This window comes from Meleagris gallopavo, chromosome 29 (assembly GCF_000146605.3).
Source record: "Meleagris gallopavo isolate NT-WF06-2002-E0010 breed Aviagen turkey brand Nicholas breeding stock chromosome 29, Turkey_5.1, whole genome shotgun sequence".
Taxonomy (NCBI): Eukaryota; Metazoa; Chordata; class Aves; order Galliformes; family Phasianidae; genus Meleagris; species Meleagris gallopavo.
This window is the reverse complement of record NC_015039.2, coordinates 2,739,432-2,755,530: the sequence shown is the minus strand read 5'-3', so window position 1 is coordinate 2,755,530 and position 16,099 is coordinate 2,739,432. Positions and strand designations below refer to the sequence as shown.

The 16,099-nt window shown below is 43.2% G+C and overlaps 2 protein-coding genes across 5 annotated transcripts; one reads left to right on the top strand and one right to left on the bottom strand.

The window, feature by feature from the left end:
• Nucleotides 1-2,453: 2,453 nt before the first annotated feature.
• On the bottom strand, nt 2,454-11,597 carry CALCOCO2 (calcium binding and coiled-coil domain 2). 2 transcript variants are annotated; one of them, XM_010724571.2, is made up of 13 exons: nt 11,489-11,597; nt 9,725-9,913; nt 9,098-9,200; nt 8,586-8,719; nt 8,259-8,384; nt 7,650-7,777; nt 7,443-7,533; nt 7,165-7,287; nt 6,353-6,439; nt 5,263-5,358; nt 4,764-4,878; nt 4,327-4,361; nt 2,454-3,839 (listed from the first exon to the last, which is right to left on the bottom strand). In XM_010724571.2, the coding sequence occupies exons 2-13, from the start codon at nt 9,902-9,904 to the stop codon at nt 3,657-3,659; spliced, it is 1,401 nt and encodes a 466-aa protein (XP_010722873.1). In that variant the 5' UTR covers nt 9,905-9,913; nt 11,489-11,597; the 3' UTR covers nt 2,454-3,656. The 2 variants fall into 2 exon arrangements, with proteins under 2 accessions (XP_010722873.1, XP_010722874.1); XM_010724572.2 differs by having other exon boundaries at nt 4,345-4,361.
• A 470-nt stretch (nt 11,598-12,067) lies between these two features.
• Nucleotides 12,068-14,401, top strand: ATP5MC1 (ATP synthase membrane subunit c locus 1). Of its 3 annotated transcripts, none has more exons than XM_010724569.3 (5): nt 12,068-12,120; nt 12,443-12,500; nt 13,035-13,112; nt 13,394-13,569; nt 14,178-14,401. In XM_010724569.3, the coding sequence occupies exons 2-5, from the start codon at nt 12,459-12,461 to the stop codon at nt 14,290-14,292; spliced, it is 411 nt and encodes a 136-aa protein (XP_010722871.1). In that variant the 5' UTR covers nt 12,068-12,120; nt 12,443-12,458; the 3' UTR covers nt 14,293-14,401. The 3 variants fall into 3 exon arrangements, with proteins under 3 accessions (XP_010722871.1, XP_010722870.1, XP_010722872.1); XM_010724568.3 differs by having other exon boundaries at nt 12,082-12,190; XM_010724570.3 differs by lacking the exon at nt 12,068-12,120 and adding an exon at nt 12,123-12,248.
• The last annotated feature ends 1,698 nt before the right edge of the window (nt 14,402-16,099 follow it).

The window sequence follows — 16,099 nt, the reverse complement described above, 5'->3', positions numbered from 1 at the left end:
GGGACTCACTCACTCCTGGATAAGCAAGAGTAGGTCAGTTTGGATCTCTACTGCAAAACAAAGATAAAGAGAAAAAATGTCCTTACACAGTAACATAAGCAACAAAAAAAAAAAGCTTGACATAAGTATATCTTAATTTCTCAGTTTCACAGGGACGTGTGAGCATTTCCTTCCCCAGATTTTTCAGAGCTGTCCCATCTCAAACAGCCTGGCAGTTTGTTTCAGTGTCGTTTTAGAACCATTTTTTTAACCGTGATTGCATTCCCTAGTCTCTTCCTTTTCCCATTATTGACATGCCAAATACAGAAGCACTGCCACTTACTAAGAAAGTACAGACCTGATCCCTGAAATAAGGACTTTGATGTTCAAAACACTTTAACTCCTAGGATGTGCATTATATTGCTGTAAAGAATTATCGATCTCTTCTGCTGTGTCTTAAAATCAATCTGACAAGTTGATTATCAAGCAAAACCACTCAGTTGCTGGCTTGGACACTGCTTTCCTTCTCCTCTATTGTTCACCTGCACCTCGTCTATTTACACTCCTTTTGTTAGGAACCTTTTTATTTTCTTTCTGCTTCCTCTGCTCTCTGCAGGAGCCTCATTAAGGTGAAGAGGAGCAGCAGCAGTACTCCCAGCCTGCATTCTGCCAGCGATGCCAGATGGACCCCACTCCATGCCTCAGCCTCTCCTCACCCTAAACCTCAGCACTGCAATTTCAGAAGAGAAAGACAGTGCTGAAGGTGCACCTTACTTGCACCAGTAAGAGGAAGGCATAGATAGGTGATGAGAAACCAGGAGAAAGGGTGGAGGAAAGAGGCTGCTAAAGTGAGTATAGGGGCTGTGGCTGTGAGATTGGGAATCATTTTGTGAAAGGAGCAGAACCACCCATCAGCCTTTCAGAAACTCTGACTTTCAAGACTGAAAGAGTTTGAGAATCTGGATACTGTAACAGTCTACCTCACGGCCAATCTCATTGTTCTGCACCAAAAATAACTTTTGGCAGGCAAGATGATGGACTTTCTGATGGAAAGAACTGTCAGTCTGGTGCCCTGTGCAATCGACAGCATGCCTTTGCAGCTGGGAGATGTTGTCATCTGCTTTGTGTTTTCTATCCACAGACATTTGGCCTGCAAAATTTTTATACCCCTTTAAATATTTATATATAATAAATGCCCATTCATTCGGATTCCATGTGATTCCAGACATAGATTGTGCCAAATTTCTACTGTCACTTTTGAAAATTTATTTCAAGGTCCTTATGCAATACATATCAATGTAAATGGGATCTCATCCAAAGTATAATTATATCTGATTATCAACCATTTGAGCAATTTCTGTTTTAAACCACACAACTGAGATAGGGTTGAAACATACTGCAATTCCAAATGTTAAATGCATCAGTAACATAAATAAAGCTGTAAATTACATGTAAAATGAAAATTTGCTTAGAAAATACAGTGTAGTTTGTACTTGGAGGTAAATTGGTCCCTGGCTGCTCAGGATGTGTCAGGCAGAAGTATATTATGTCTTGGAAGTCTGAATCTGGATTGTTATTACAGAAAACAAATGGCATACCTTAAAATGCTTTGAAATGCAGCATCCTCATGAGATTTATTGCAGTCTGACCCCCTCTGCCGGCCACCTGCTTGCTGTCTGTGTCCTATGGCTGGCACCTCAAAACAGGCTGTGAGGTTTTGTGGAGATGGTAGGAGGTGGCAAGCAGAAAATGGTAGGCACCAGAGTACAAGGGGTGGAAGCAACATCAGCACTTGGCACTGGTAGCTCAGGGACGTAGCTAACACTGTAACACAACTAACCACTAATGACAGGGCTAGGCTTGAGGATTTGAGCTGCTAAAGCCAGCATTAACAACAGTGTAGAAAATGAGCAGGGCTGGTAAGTGGTATTTGGGCGAACTGCTGGAGCTTTAATAAAGTCTGCTTCTGTGACTCTCTGCATTTGATCTGCTTCTGCCAAGATGTAAAGTAGGAAAAGAATGAAAATGTAATTTTAAATGAGGATGCGTAGAAAAGCTTTGGGGAGGGAGCATTTTCTTGAAAAACAGTGGGGTATTTCCTGAGAAAACAGGTGCTCAGTTAAAAATTAGCCTCGTGCTGACAGAATATTTGATTGCCAAAATTGGGATAAAGATACGTCAGGAATGTTGATATACATTATAGTAATGAATAACATCCTATCCTTTGGCTTCCTTGATATATTCCTATGCTGAGAGAAGCCAATGAAGATCTGCCAGTTAAATATATACAATCAGACAGCAGCAGCCCCACTAACCATTGAGATATTATGTTGCCTGCTAAAAGTTACTCAGAGATGTGCTTAAGTACTTTGTTAGAGAAAAGCTTCAGAAAGTAATCGAAGACTTGCAAATTGCTCCATTAAGACACCAACAATTCCTCCAATTTATTTAAATAACTTGACATCTTTTTCAAGGACTTTCTCAGTACAGCTTTTATTTTTTGTCTGCTCTTATTTTCTGTTACAGATTTTTTAAAATAATGCTTACAGTATAGTACATCTTAAAGACAGAAATACTCCATTTAAACCTAGATTAAAAAAAATTATGTGTAGAATCAAAATATTATAAAGTCTTTGTTACTCTTAATAGTCTTAAAACTCTATGTAAACTTCTTATGATTTTCTCTTGTTTCAGCTGGATAATAAAACTTCACCCATTTGTATGTGCATGGACAAAAGAACTGTTAATCATAATCTGAAAATCCCAAAGCAGAAATAAAAATAGTAACTGGATAATCCATCCACAAAGCATTGTAATGTCCCAAGGCACTTAGCAGTTTTCAATCACGATGTTTTGGTTTGAGGACAGCCTCTTCATTTTAAGTCATGAGGGTTTTCATCTCTTCCTTTAAATGAGGATGCCCAGTTTCAAGACTGAGAGCCCATTTATCCTCAGTACTCTCATGACAACTCAGCTACTGCTTTCCTATGGGCTCCAGGCCATTCTGACTTTCCCTGTTTCATAAACATCAGGGTTCCCTCGCCATGAGATGGATGCATGACAGGACAGTGTCAGAGTGACCGCACAAGCACAGATCGTATCATCATTTACTTTCAGTCTGGTCATACAGGAAAAAAGGGACAACAGTGCATGCACCTCGTTCTACACTAAGCTATATTGCCTGCTCAGCTGTAAGAAGAACCCTAAACCTTTAGATCTACAAATAAGTATTTTCTTTATAAATATATATTTCACTTTTTTATGACTAAAGGCAAAAGAAGAAAGGAAAATATATTCTTATTTAGACTTCTGTATTTATTAGTATTTAACTCTTATGTTCCAGAAGCTGAACCAGACTGAAGGTGTGGTCCTAAAAGATTATGCAATGCTTCTGCTCTTTGGTTAGCAATCACAGTGCTCTACTGAATAATAAAACCACTATAATGGACCTGTATCAGCAGAGTACTGCTGTACTAGATCTATTATTTGGCCCTACTTGGATAGTTATTAATTACAGGATTTGTAACTCATCTAGCAAGCACAGTTGTTTGATCCAAGACAGAGGACTTAAGGGGATGACAATTCCATTTCTTACTAGCATAGATCAAGTCTCTAGAATAACTTTGTCTATTCCAAGCTGCAGCCTCTGCCACCTATTCTACAGAACAGATAAGGATTCATAATCGTTCCAGGCTATGGCACAACATATGGTCTTCAAACACCTGCTGATTGGACTTTTCAAAGGCTCGATTGCAGACTGGGCACTCCAGAATATGGCCCTGCACGTGGGCCTCGTAGTCTCTTGTTTCAATATCATCAGGAAAAACGCCATTGCATATGGGGCATTTCCTGATAGAATCCTGAAGTACAAAGGAAATGCAAATGAAGACAATTTTAAATTTGTATTTGTATTTTTTCTTCAAAAAGAAGAAAAAAATTGCTAGTCAGATATTATCAGCTTTGGACAAGTCTTTCTGACTTGTGATACACTGAAGTTTTCAAATGTTTCCAAGCTTCTCTAAACAACACTTAAAATTCCTAAATGGCACATGTCCATGTCTACAATACAAAATAATAAGGTATTTAGCAGCTGCTCATTCTGACATTTGATGCTGCCAAAAGTTGTTCTTTAAAGATTAAGGTGAACAGAACTTCTCTTCCCTAACATGTTACTAATTCTACTAAATAGAAGTGTACATGGTTCCATTTTATTGTCCACTATATTACCAGGACTAAAACAATAAGTGGACAACAAGCTACAGAACTGAACTTGGTGCTTCCCATTTTGAACTATAATTTTTGTCTGTATACCACTAATTCACATCCATTCATGTCTCCTTTACTTACAATTCCTGTGGCTCTTACCCGTTTTGCTCCTGCAGCTGGGGGGGGAAAAAAAAGAAATTCATTCAGCCACTTGAAATGATTAACAGTGTAATGTGTCAATAATTAATAATTCTTGAAATGTGAGGCTCTGGATCTAAACCTCTACATTTAGGACTATAGAAACTGGACATAGCTACAGAACTCGCTGTCCCACTGACAAATGAGCTAGGTAATGGTTGTCTCTTTCTGCAGAAAATGACAGACTGCTGATGAATTAAATCAGCTCTTAACATCTGGCAGCATTTTGCAGCTGCCAAGTCATCTGCACACATGCAAAGCTACGCAGGTGCTGCTAAGAATGCATTCTCTACAGCATCCAATTTGAAAGGGAGGACAGTTGGCTGAGACCCTTACTGCCATGTATTTGTGGTATCAGACAGAATGTAAAGTATTCTCACCATGATATGGGTTTCCAAATACAAAGTCTTCAGGAGCTGAAAAAACAAAAGAGGAAGAAATATCTCTAGGCTGAGAGAGATGCCTCAGGAGGGAATCGTTCTCTTTCCTTAGTTTCTGCAAAGGACAGAAGGGTAGAATTGATTTCCAGGAGCTCAGGAGAACATTTCAGTGAGAAGTTACACAATGAACTAAGATAGATCTTCTAAAACCAGAATAAAAATTGCTCTTAAGTTTTTAGATAGCTCAGTCTTAGTCCTGCTTAACAGAAAGTGAGGAAAGGAAGTGCAAGGATCTATTCTGTGGCCTGCTTAGAAAAGCAGACAGGATGACTGCAATAGAGTAATACATTTGAAAAGACAGAAGAGAATCTTGCAGTTGTAAAGGCACAGGTAGCAATCTGTTTGGTGGAAGGGTCAATGGAACTGAACACTAGATGGTCAGACTTGTGGTTTTTTTTCAATGTGTGAAAAATGTAAGGGACTTGTGACAAGTTCTCACCTGATTTTCCAGATCAGATTCCTTCTTTTTTGCTTGCAAAGCCTGAAACAAACGCCTCTGCTCTTCAAGCTCTTTCATTAAGTCATTGGTTTTTTGCTATGAAGGAAGAGTGTTATTAGCTGAATTGTGGGACACTGGCAAACAAAAAGATGACAGCTCCAAGCAATGTTCACATATACATGCAGCTTCTAACTGCATTTATTACCAACAAATAAACCTTCACTTGAAACAAGAGTTTTACCATTTTGTAGATTTTGACCTAGGACAACTCTGTGTCACCAACCACTTAAGCTCTGTATTTTCATTACAGCACGAGAGGATGATGTGACCTCCAGGGAGGATGTACAACAAGTCAAAGTGAGAGGTTAAAGAAAAGGAATGACAACAATTCTACCCCAGCTGGTAAGAGCCCTCCAAGCCTGACATATTTCCTGGTACTCTGACATCTGCATTGACTGGATAGCTAGTACATCCTTAAGAATGAATCTTGTATTAAATCAATAAATTAGATAAGCTAGAGTCCGTAGGGATTCTGCAGTCATTCTCAAAGTATCACTGTAAGAACCCTGAGCATTTGGCATCACAGCAGAGGTAATCACATCTATTTTGGGCACCTAATTTTCAAAGTCAGAGCAGAGCCTCCAGAATTATCCTGAGTAGCACATGCAGAAAGGGAAACACCTTTAGAAAACCACAAAGGACAACAGGCAAAAGATGTTAACATGGAGGCTTCAAACATTGCCAATGATGGTTCCTTCAGCAGAATGAAAATGTCATTCCCTTTTCTCTTTTTCACGTTCCTTCAAAGTGTGATTTTCAGAGCTGAAGTCTGTGAATTGTTCCTAAAAGATCTGCAGGAGTTACCTAAGAAAAGCAAACCTTTTGACCATTGTTATATGTATAGGCATCTGTAACATCACAGGGAAATTGTGATGGTTCTGCAATTTGAAAAAGGGTGGACAACAGGACTTTAAGTAAATGTCAATTCCCCTACACAGACGCCAGCAAATTCTATACAATATAGCAGAGCTCTGTACTCAGCACTTTTGAGACCACCCCCCCCAGCTGCACCCCTGGAAATGCTGGACACCTGTTCATTCTGCAGACGACGTGTCAGCTTGGCCTCTGATCCGTTCAAGTGCTCCAGGCAATGCTTAAGTTCTTTCATTTGCTTTTCCTGATCAGAATTCCCAGAGTTTCACAGGTAGAGTTGCAAAGGAAACATCAAAGAAAGAAGGTGTCAGGTCTGGATGTGAGGCAGAACATTAAATTATAGAATAGAAACTTTACATTGTAAAGGTTGTTTCGTGGCATTCTGACTATATTCCATCTCTTCATTTTTTTGATTATTAAATGCCAAATCAACAGTAGTAAAAATGAGAAAGGGACAAAACGTAAGCATACAGGAAACCAGCAAGGTTGCTGCCTCTCACCAGTTACTCGTCAGCTTCCTGTTGGAGCTAGAAGTAACTGCAGGTAGTCTAGGCAGATTGAAATTGTTTCATTTATACAAGTCTCCATCCTGAAACAGTTTTGCCTAGTTGTAACAATTTGCAATCAGCTAACTATCAATTCTGAATTCCCACCTACCTGCTTCATCAAAAAAGATGAAGACAGAGATTGAATTTTCTTGCTACAGAGAATCAGAATTATGAAGTCTACTCAGACAGGCATCTCTTCCAAAGCTAAAATGTATGTGTGTACTACAAGAATCTGCAAGGTGGTGTGTTCACAGAACTACCTGTGTGGACACCCATACCAACATAGAGATTTCTCTTTGTCATGAAATCTCCTAGATTTTTCCTAAAATTGAACTTTATTTCTACCCAGTCACTGCAAGGGACACCATTCAGCCTCTTCCCTGGCTTCCCCAAGCATCCTGATATTCAGGGAAGGTTTTACCTTTTGAGTTATAGTCATGCATAACTGGTTATTCTCTTCCTTTAAACTTTCACACTGCTTAGTCTTGTCACGGTCCGAATGAACCAGGTCTTTAATTTCCTTCTCATAACTCAGAAGTTGAGACTAGGAAGAAAGAAGAGTGGGCAGCAAGTGAATACAAATAGTTATGACTGAGAAGCACAGGCTCTTTTAGGTGCATGAAGCAAATCTCCAGAACCTGTGGCTGACCATCAGAGACTGTCCATAAAAGCAAAGGAAGGAAGTTATGTGTTTTCTACCTGCAGTTGATCGACATGATCCAGGGCTGTTTTCAGTTTGGTTTCCAGATGTTCTTTTTCAGAGGTTACACTCTGAATTTGCTCCTTGAATCTGTTCAAAGCAAGTCAAAAACACACCACGCTTTCACAAATGGAAATTTAATCCACAACAGTAAGATGTTTGCTTACATGGAATCCTGTTTAAATTGATCTTAAAGATACACTTACTGTTGCAGTTCTGCCTCTCTGCATTCATTCAGCTCCTTCAGGTGTTTATTTTCCTTTTTCAGGGAATTCAGCTCCAGCTCCAATTTTTCAGCGCTGCTCCTAAGGGACTCCAAAACATTTTGTAGCTCCTGAAAATCAAAATGAGGTCAGTAGGATGAAAAATGGGACTCAAGTCCTCCTTTGCACTGGAACTGCAAAATGCAATGCTTCCAGGCAGCCCACCTGAAGGAGGAAAATCTCTCCTTTGTATCTTTCAGACCCCGTTTTGTTTACACTGAGCCCTGAGCAAAACTGAAAGAGAAAGCCCTGAGCAAAACTGAAAGAGAAAACAGGAACGTTAGGAACAGGGCTGGGCAGGCAATTTCAGGAGAGCCTACCAAGAATTTCTGAAAGCTCTCCTTCCCATATGTTCCTGAACCCCATGTCTGATGATGCCTCTTGTTCATCATTATTATTATTATTGTAGGAGAAGTGTTGTACAGATAATATGGGAAGAAAGCACTTTCATTTTCTCCTGGAAGCATACAACAGAGCATGACCTGACTCAGCCTTTTTACCTTATCTTTCAGAATTAAAGCTTCTGACTTCATATATGAACTTTTGCTTTACCTGTGTCTTCTTGAGGTCTTCCTGCAGGTCTGTGTTTTGTTTTTGGAGACTTGCACAGTTGGCTTGCAGCTGCTCATTTTCTTTAAGCAAATTTTTGTTTAGTTGTTCAATCTCTTCCACTTCTCCCTAGCAAGCAAAGTTGTTTAGTTGTAATGGAAGCATAAAAAACTACTATGCTCCAAAGAGCTGTATGCAGGACACTGCAAAATAAATGTGCCTGGCTTCACAACACCTCAGTTATTGTCCATGCGCACACGTTTATTCCCATCTAATGGAAGGCAAATAAAAGCAAAGGCAGGAAGAAGGAGGGGATGAGAGGATACATACCTGTGTGGTAACCACCAGAATATCATCCTCAGTCTCTGCTCTGAACTGGAAAGGCACACTGGCTCCACGGATCATACCATCCTGGTCAATGTAGCAGAACTGGTAGTATTCATCATCTTTGGGCAGGTAATAAGCTTCAGACAAACACAACAACACTGTCATATGCAGCTTCTAATTACTTGAATCTCTTAACTATATAGCACAGGAAGTCAAAAGCTAAGAAAACACACATCTTACTTTAATATTGTTCCTCCATCATTACTAGTTCTTTGTGATAGTGATTGGAACACAAACAAAATCATTCAGACAGGATTGCAGAACCCAGTAGATTTGAAATATTTTTTTGTCTGTTAGGCTGTTGGGATTTGAAGTTTACCAAAGCACATTACTAAGATAGTCTGTTGTAACTCTGAATATAACAGTTATTAGTGGCAGCAGTGTGGGATTTTATCTGTACATGCCTGTTTGTGCATGTGCACATATATAATGTGAGTGACCCAACCTCTCCCCACCTTTGAACTGGATCTGTTGCTGCACAGCAGTATCACCATGGACATCACTGGGCTGAGGAGCCCACATGAATGTGTAATATTCTCGGGTGGTCTTCCATCCCACCTGCAACAGCAAAATTCTTGTAAGAGATTACATACTTCACGTTTATCCTATGGCAATTGGACAGTATTACTACATAGACCAGCTGTTGGGAGGACTTTTGTAAGGATATCCTGACTTCTTAAGAGTTGTAATCTATGCATGAATCGAAGATTCTCACCAGTTTATGCCTTATTCTATGGAATGTGTTAGGTAAGTGAGGGGAGCACTGAAGTAGGAAAGATGTTGGAAGAGGTGGTGCCAGTATGGTCTTTAATGCAATTGTTCTTCACAGATTCTGTGAATCATGGTCTGTTTCACTGGCCTTGAAGCTGTTCAAGTAACAACAGTTCTGGCTGTTGTCTGCTCTGTCCCTGAGCACAAGAGAAATGTTGCATGACAAAAGGTTATCGCTGAAAATAAATTCTTTACTTTCTTCTACCAAAGCCTTAAGACCTTTCTTAATGCTGAAGTATCAAATAAATGCCAAGTAATTTGTTTCTGTCAGTGGCTGTCTCTTCATACTTGGCTTCACAGTGCTCACTCACCCGGAAGATGCCCACCCAGTCCTTCCCACGAGGAACAATATTCTGTGTGAGAGTATAGTGACAGGTTACGTCTCCTCCAGGAACATAAAATTTCTCCACGTTGTTAAAGATGACTTGGGAGAAGTGGCCGCTGTCTAAAACGACAGCAGAAGTGGGAGGTTCATCTGAAGTCTCATCCATTGTGGAAGTCTACAAGAGGAGAAAGCATAATGTGATTATCTCATCTCCACGTGCTGCCACTATAATCGTGTCCAGGAAGGATATGAAGAGGAACATTTTGTGAGTGACAGAGCTGTAAGGTCCTCTACACATGGACCAATATTTATCAGCAAGGCACATGGGAACACTGGAGTCCCTACTGCTGTGATGAGACTGCTCCTTAGACCCAAGGCAGTTTGCAGATCCTCTTTAGCAACGTAAGACTGACCACTGCTTCCCAGCCACAGTGCCTGGAACTCTAGGGCTGTCCATGTAATGTAACAGCCTCTCTCCTGCTTGGGATTCCATAAGCCAGACCCTGCTGACCTTCCTAAAAATCTACTACACAGAAGAGAGGCAGCAGTGCCTTGTAGCAGCAAAAGCATGCATGCATGCCTGCTGGTGGGATTCGGTGCCTGGATGCAGCAAAACAATGCATCCTGCTGGGGGAAAAAAAAAAAATAATAAGAAGAAAAAGTGTTGTTTTTAGCAAAAATAACTGTAATCTTGGAGAAAAGCAATCCCAATGGCCAGACAGGCTGTGCTGATGATACAGCATTCAGCCCATTTCCAGGAAGTAGAGGAGAAAGACATCTTATTAACACAAAATTTGTTATATGAACAGTTTTGAAGGAATCAGTGCAGGAAGAGGTCCTGTGAGGCTGCATCCACTAAGGCAATGGTCACAGCCCCACCTTTGCAGATGGTAATGAATAATGGTCCCAGCCCACAGCCGAGGTAATGAGATAATTATACTTCACACAGAGCAATATGGAATATAGAACGCTTCCTCTGATATTCACAGCCCAACCTCTTTCTGGAGACTTTTGGTTGGTTTTCTTTTGCTATCATTTTGTCTTCTTTATAAGCTGCAGCATTCCAAAAATGCAATCTGCGGAAGAGAATGCTCTGATAGCAGCCTTCTGATACTTATAAGCAGGAAGGAAATCAACCTTCTGCACGGGTAAATAGCAGTAAGACAAGAGGGAAACTTTTAAACTAAAATAAGAGATTCAGATGAGATATCAAGGATAATTTACTCACTGAGAGGGCAGAAAGGTGCTAGCACAGGCTGCCCAGAGAAGGACAGGCACCCTATCCCTAGAGGCCAGCTTGGATGAAGCCCTGCCCATTCTGATGTAGTGGTTGGCAGGGGGGTTGGAACTACGTGATTTCTGAGGTCCTTTCCAACCCAAGCCATCCTATGATACAACAACAACAACAAAAAAAACAACAAACAACCAAACTCTTCTTAAGTGAGGCTGATTTCCAGCTGCAGGCAGGAAGCTGATGTGCCAAGTTACGTGCCACGGGGGGTGCCCTGACTACAGCCTTGTTAGCATCCCTACATAAACCGTGGGGTGGGACGGGGTGCCGCTCCCAGCTCCACCGGCCCAGAATCTGCACTCACTGCCGGGAATCGAATGTGAAAGCGTCTCAGCAACAACCGAGCCCGTCCACAATCAGCCTTTCGCCCTGCCCTGAAAAGAAAGTGGAGGGAAGGAAGAGGGGCAACGGGACTGCAGGGCATCCCCAGGACCCCACTCCCTGCCCCTGCTCACTTACCGACAGGCACAGCTGCAGAGTTCCGAGCTCCGAGGAGGAAGCGGAGCACCAGGAAAAGCAAAACGCTGCTCGACAGGCTCTGCCGCCCCGCCCAGGGCTGCCTCCCCAGGCTCAGCCCCGCCTGCGCTGCTGGGATTTGTAGTTCGGTGCCGCGGCACAAGCACGGCCCCCTCGGTGCGGGGTGCTTCACTAAGCGAGGCCGCGCTTCAACAAACCACAAGGACGCGTTTCAGTGTTCGAAGCGAGCTTTATTTATGGAATGGGAAACAGGAGAGGCCGCAACAGCCTCCGGTGTACCGGAGAGCAGCGTGAGATGACAGCCGAGCCCACGCCGCAATGGCCGCCATCTCTATGGTCAGCTCTATGGTTCGAGGAGTGGCCCGCGCACCTCGTGGTCCTCTGGGAGACCTCCAGGACGCCAGCCAATCGCAGAGCGCGTAGCGAAAATAAGTAACCAATGGAGGCCCGCTTCGTAACACAGTCCTCCCGCCCCTCGTGCTGCTATCCCGGATGTTGGTGGGAGGAGCTTGCCTGACCGCGGCCAATAGGGAGCGCGGATGTTGTCCCAGAATGCCGCGCGCCGCGTGTAGCGGTAGCCAATCGGCGCGGAGGACGCTGGGGGACACGGCAAGGTGAGCGGGGTGGGGGCGCCCTCTCCCTTCACAGCCGCCGCCGTCGCAGCCCGGAGCGGACACCGTGCAGGTGGGGTCCGTGTGCGGCCCCTGGGCTTCGAGCGGCACCGCGGCCTGGGGCCTGGCAGGTGGGGTGGTGCCTGGCCGGGACCGTACCCTTTGATGGGACTCTTTGCTCCGTCCGGGACTCGGTTGTGCTGAGGTGGTTTTGGGGTGTTTAGAATGAGGGAAGAGAGAAACGCGGATCTCTTGATCTGCAGGGTTGGACCGCGAGGCGGATGTGGCAGCACTGGGATTCCTAATTCCTTCTTCTCGTTATTAGTAATAGGTAAAGCAAGATGCAGACGACTTCTTTGGCTCTCCTCAGCTCTCCGGCTCTGGTAAGAACTGTCTGCAGAGGGGTGTAATGGTGCTTAGTGGGCCGTGTGGCTGAGGAGGCTTTCCCAATGGGGCTGCGATCAGAACTCTGGGCAGTCCTGGCTGAGAGAGGGTCCCACAAAGCCATTTTACACCTGGGAAATAAAGGGGGGGGGGGAACAAGGTGACCTCTGGTGACTGCAGAGTGATGCCCACTGTCCCTGCAAGCATTTGTTGGGCTCTGAGCCCAACAGCAGTGTGAGATAAGCAGTTATCACAGAGATGTCATCCTTTTGTCACAAAATACAAGTTAGGAATGAAACCTCTGGGGTTGTGATAATGGTTGAACTGTGAAGTAGCAGCTGTGATCCTGCAGCATGTGGTCCGTGACAGCGTTCCTTGTGGGCTGCATCCAGCTGACTAGACTAGAAATACTCTAAACTTGTATATGCTTTTTTCAGTCTTGAAAAGTTTCAAAAATTTTCTAACACTATTCTTTTCTGAGAATTGGTGAGGGTGCATCTAACTGTAGGAATTAATTATCTGTTTTGCTTCAGTTCCGGTGCTGCTCCAGGGCTCTGGCCAGGCCCGTTTCAGTGTCTGTGTTCAGCAGGCCTGAGGCTCAGGCTGTACAGGTAAGACTCTTTTATGTGGTAAATTAAATTGGCTCCTGTATTTCTGTGCTTGATGTCTTGATGACTCCTCCAGAGGTGGAGGAGTAAGATTTTTACATCATCAGAATGGCTAGTAAAAGGATATAGCTTCTAGCCCAGACCAGTGGTAGCTGAGCGTTTTGTTTCTTTTTTTTTTTTTGCTCTGTCCTGAGTGGATTATAAACGGTGAAAATGTGTTTTATTAAGATGACTTCCATATTGATGATTCGATGCCATTAACCTGTTTTTTATGTATCCCACAGCCAGCTGGTGTGTCCTATCCACAGCTGACCCGCCGTGAGTTCCAAACTAGTGCAGTTTCCCGGGATATTGACACTGCTGCTAAATTCATCGGTGCTGGTGCTGCCACAGTTGGGGTGGCTGGTTCAGGAGCAGGTATTGGGACAGTGTTTGGCAGCTTGATCATTGGCTATGCCAGGTAAGTAAGATGTTAGGCTGGCTTGAATTTATTCCTTTCTAGCACTAAACTTGGTAGAAGAGTGGAGCTTTTTCTGGAGCTTATGTTCTACTCTATACGTGTAGTGTGTAGAATCACATACTTTAACTGAAGCATTCCTCTCTGGAATGTGAAAGAAATGTTATATTCCATCATTTCATTTAAACAAATAAGAAAGTGCCTGAACTGTTTGAATCCACTCTATACTTACTATTGGGTGATGCAGAAGTTCTGTGGAGCTCTGCCTCCTCCTAGAAGGAATGAAGCACTAGTCATCAATGGCAACTGTTGCTTGGTACCACCAGGGCATGTGAAATTAGCTTTGGGGGTTTTACAAGGCTACTAGCAATCACTAAACCCAGGGAAAAATCATGGCTTTTTCATTCCACATGGTGGCTAGCTGCCATAAATCTGGTTCATCCTCCAAAGCTTGATGACTGTATGGCATAATCCTGGCTTTCTGTGATGTGATATGGGGTCTGGTTTGTTTAGTTGTGTTTTGTTTTTCCCTCACTGTGGGTCCTTTTCTTTTTTTTTCTACCTTCACTTTGTTGTTTTTTGTTTTCTTTTTCCCCCTTGTATACATGCAGGAATCCATCTCTCAAGCAGCAGCTTTTCTCCTATGCCATCCTGGGCTTTGCCCTGTCTGAGGCCATGGGTCTCTTCTGTTTGATGGTGGCATTCCTTATCCTCTTTGCCATGTGACAACTTCTGGCGTGGCTGCAGTTTCCATCACTTTGTCCTCGGCGGTTTGAGTCTGCTTTCATCAGAGCGTTCCAGACTGACAATTAAAGAAAAGATTTCTCTAAATAAAGTGGTGGCTTTATTTTTTTTTTCTTATGCGCTGGTCCATGATTGGGAAAGCCAGTGGGGGATGCTGGTATATTAGTTAAGAGGGTAATATTCTAGATCTAGGAACACCTACTGTTAAAGCAGTGGGAATGTGAAATGGTGGTAGCAAGAAAGCAAAATGAAGTCAGCCAAATAAAAGGGGATGTCCTTGAGCAGCTCAAACACTGCATCAGATTCATTCAATGATCCCAACAAGCATTGCTCTAATAAAGCAAATTCTTATATTTGAGCTGACAAAACATTATTATCTCCACATAATATTACTGAAGATTGTGGTATTGAAGAGGTGATGGGTACAGGTGAGTGTACATAGAGTATTAAAGGTGTAAGTGCAAGTACACAAGGATATACGTTACTGTACCATCTGAGATTTCTTGAACAAAGGAAAAATGGTTTCAAGGTCACACTGTTCATAGGCCTCTTCAAAGCATTGATTTAAGCACAGGACCACAGACGGTGTTATTTCTTTCTCAACAGTTACATGCCTCAGCTGTTTCAGAGTTTGGAGCACACTGAGCAAGGAGAAGTTCTGAGGTCTAAGCTGAATCTTGGACCCAGTGTAAGACAGCTGTGCCTTTAAGGAAGGTAACCGTGGAAGCTTGTCTGGTTATCAGCTTTAGGTAATTGAATTAATGCAGTGTCTGTGTATACTAAAGCCTCTGAAGCGTGGTTGGGACACGCCTGGGGACACGAATTGGATATCAGTAACTTCTCTGTTCCTTTGTAATAGCTGCCTATGCAGTGTGAATGGATTTGGAGAAGGGTTTTGATTTCTGCCTAAAAACAACAAACAAACCTGTTCTTGACACTGTTTGGAGAAAAGGGTCTCCAGAAAGAGCCCAGACGAAACCCACTAGCTGAAAAAGAGGAAAGGTTCTATATGTTCGGAGAGGTTGCCAGGTGGGAACAAAGAAATAATTGCTCAAAGGAGAGGACCCTGTTCTGTATGCCTGGATTTCTACTCCAGCTGAGGTTTACCTGTATTAAATGTTAACCGTGCTGGACTGCAGTAGCAGAAACCCCTGCTGATAGAGAGGATGATGCACAACTTGTGCTTTAATGTTTCCTTTAGTGGGAAGCTAAAGTGCACCACAGACAGCTGTGAGCTGGAGAGAGGCAGATTTCTCTGAGCGTGGGGGAAGCTTATCTGCGCTCCCTGTGAAGTGTGGGAGTAAAACTATCAGTGAAGGTCTCTGGGAACCTTCAGTCTTGATGTTGACATGGTGTAGTTGGCAGTGTGTCAGCTGCTCACCTATACTCACAGCACAGTTCTGTGTTCCTGACCTTTTCTGGCATGTAATCTGATTGCATTTCTTCTTTTACGTCTGTCTTTTGTGCGTGAAATGGATTAAACCAGATTATTTTGCGTATCTCTGGTATGGCAGCAGTGACCTTGGGAGTAAAATGGTTCAGTGATGGCTGCTCGGGGCCGTGCTCAGCATCTCCGTAGCAGCTGCTTCCCTGCTGAGCCTCAAAAAACTCCCATTTCCACGAGTCAGACTTCTCTGCCTCTGCAGTCCGCCGGCACAGCAGGGGGCGCTGTTCCGCAGCGACGCATAGCCTATGGAGGGGGGGGAGAGGGCGGTCTCCGTGGAAGGGCCGCTCTGGTACCGAAAGGAGACTCTATGGCAGCTGGGGGAGAGGGTAGTCGGCGCCGGTA

Bases quoted from the DNA above. Each gene is read 5' to 3' on its own strand.
- CALCOCO2 (XM_010724571.2), bottom strand. From the start codon at position 9,904: ATGGATGAGACTTCAGATGAACCTCCCACTTCTGCTGTCGTTTTAGAC. The intron at 8,720-9,097 runs GTGGGGAGAGGT...GTTTGTCTGAAG, and splicing joins GCAACAGATCCAGTTCAAAG to CTTATTACCTGCCCAAAGAT. The intron at 5,359-6,352 runs GTGTCCAGCATT...CTTCCTTCATAG, and splicing joins GTCGTCTGCAGAATGAACAG to CAAAAAACCAATGACTTAAT.
- ATP5MC1 (XM_010724569.3), top strand. From the start codon at position 12,459: ATGCAGACGACTTCTTTGGCTCTCCTCAGCTCTCCGGCTCTG. The intron at 13,113-13,393 runs GTAAGACTCTTT...TGTATCCCACAG, and splicing joins CTGAGGCTCAGGCTGTACAG to CCAGCTGGTGTGTCCTATCC. The intron at 13,570-14,177 runs GTAAGTAAGATG...GTATACATGCAG, and splicing joins TTGATCATTGGCTATGCCAG to GAATCCATCTCTCAAGCAGC.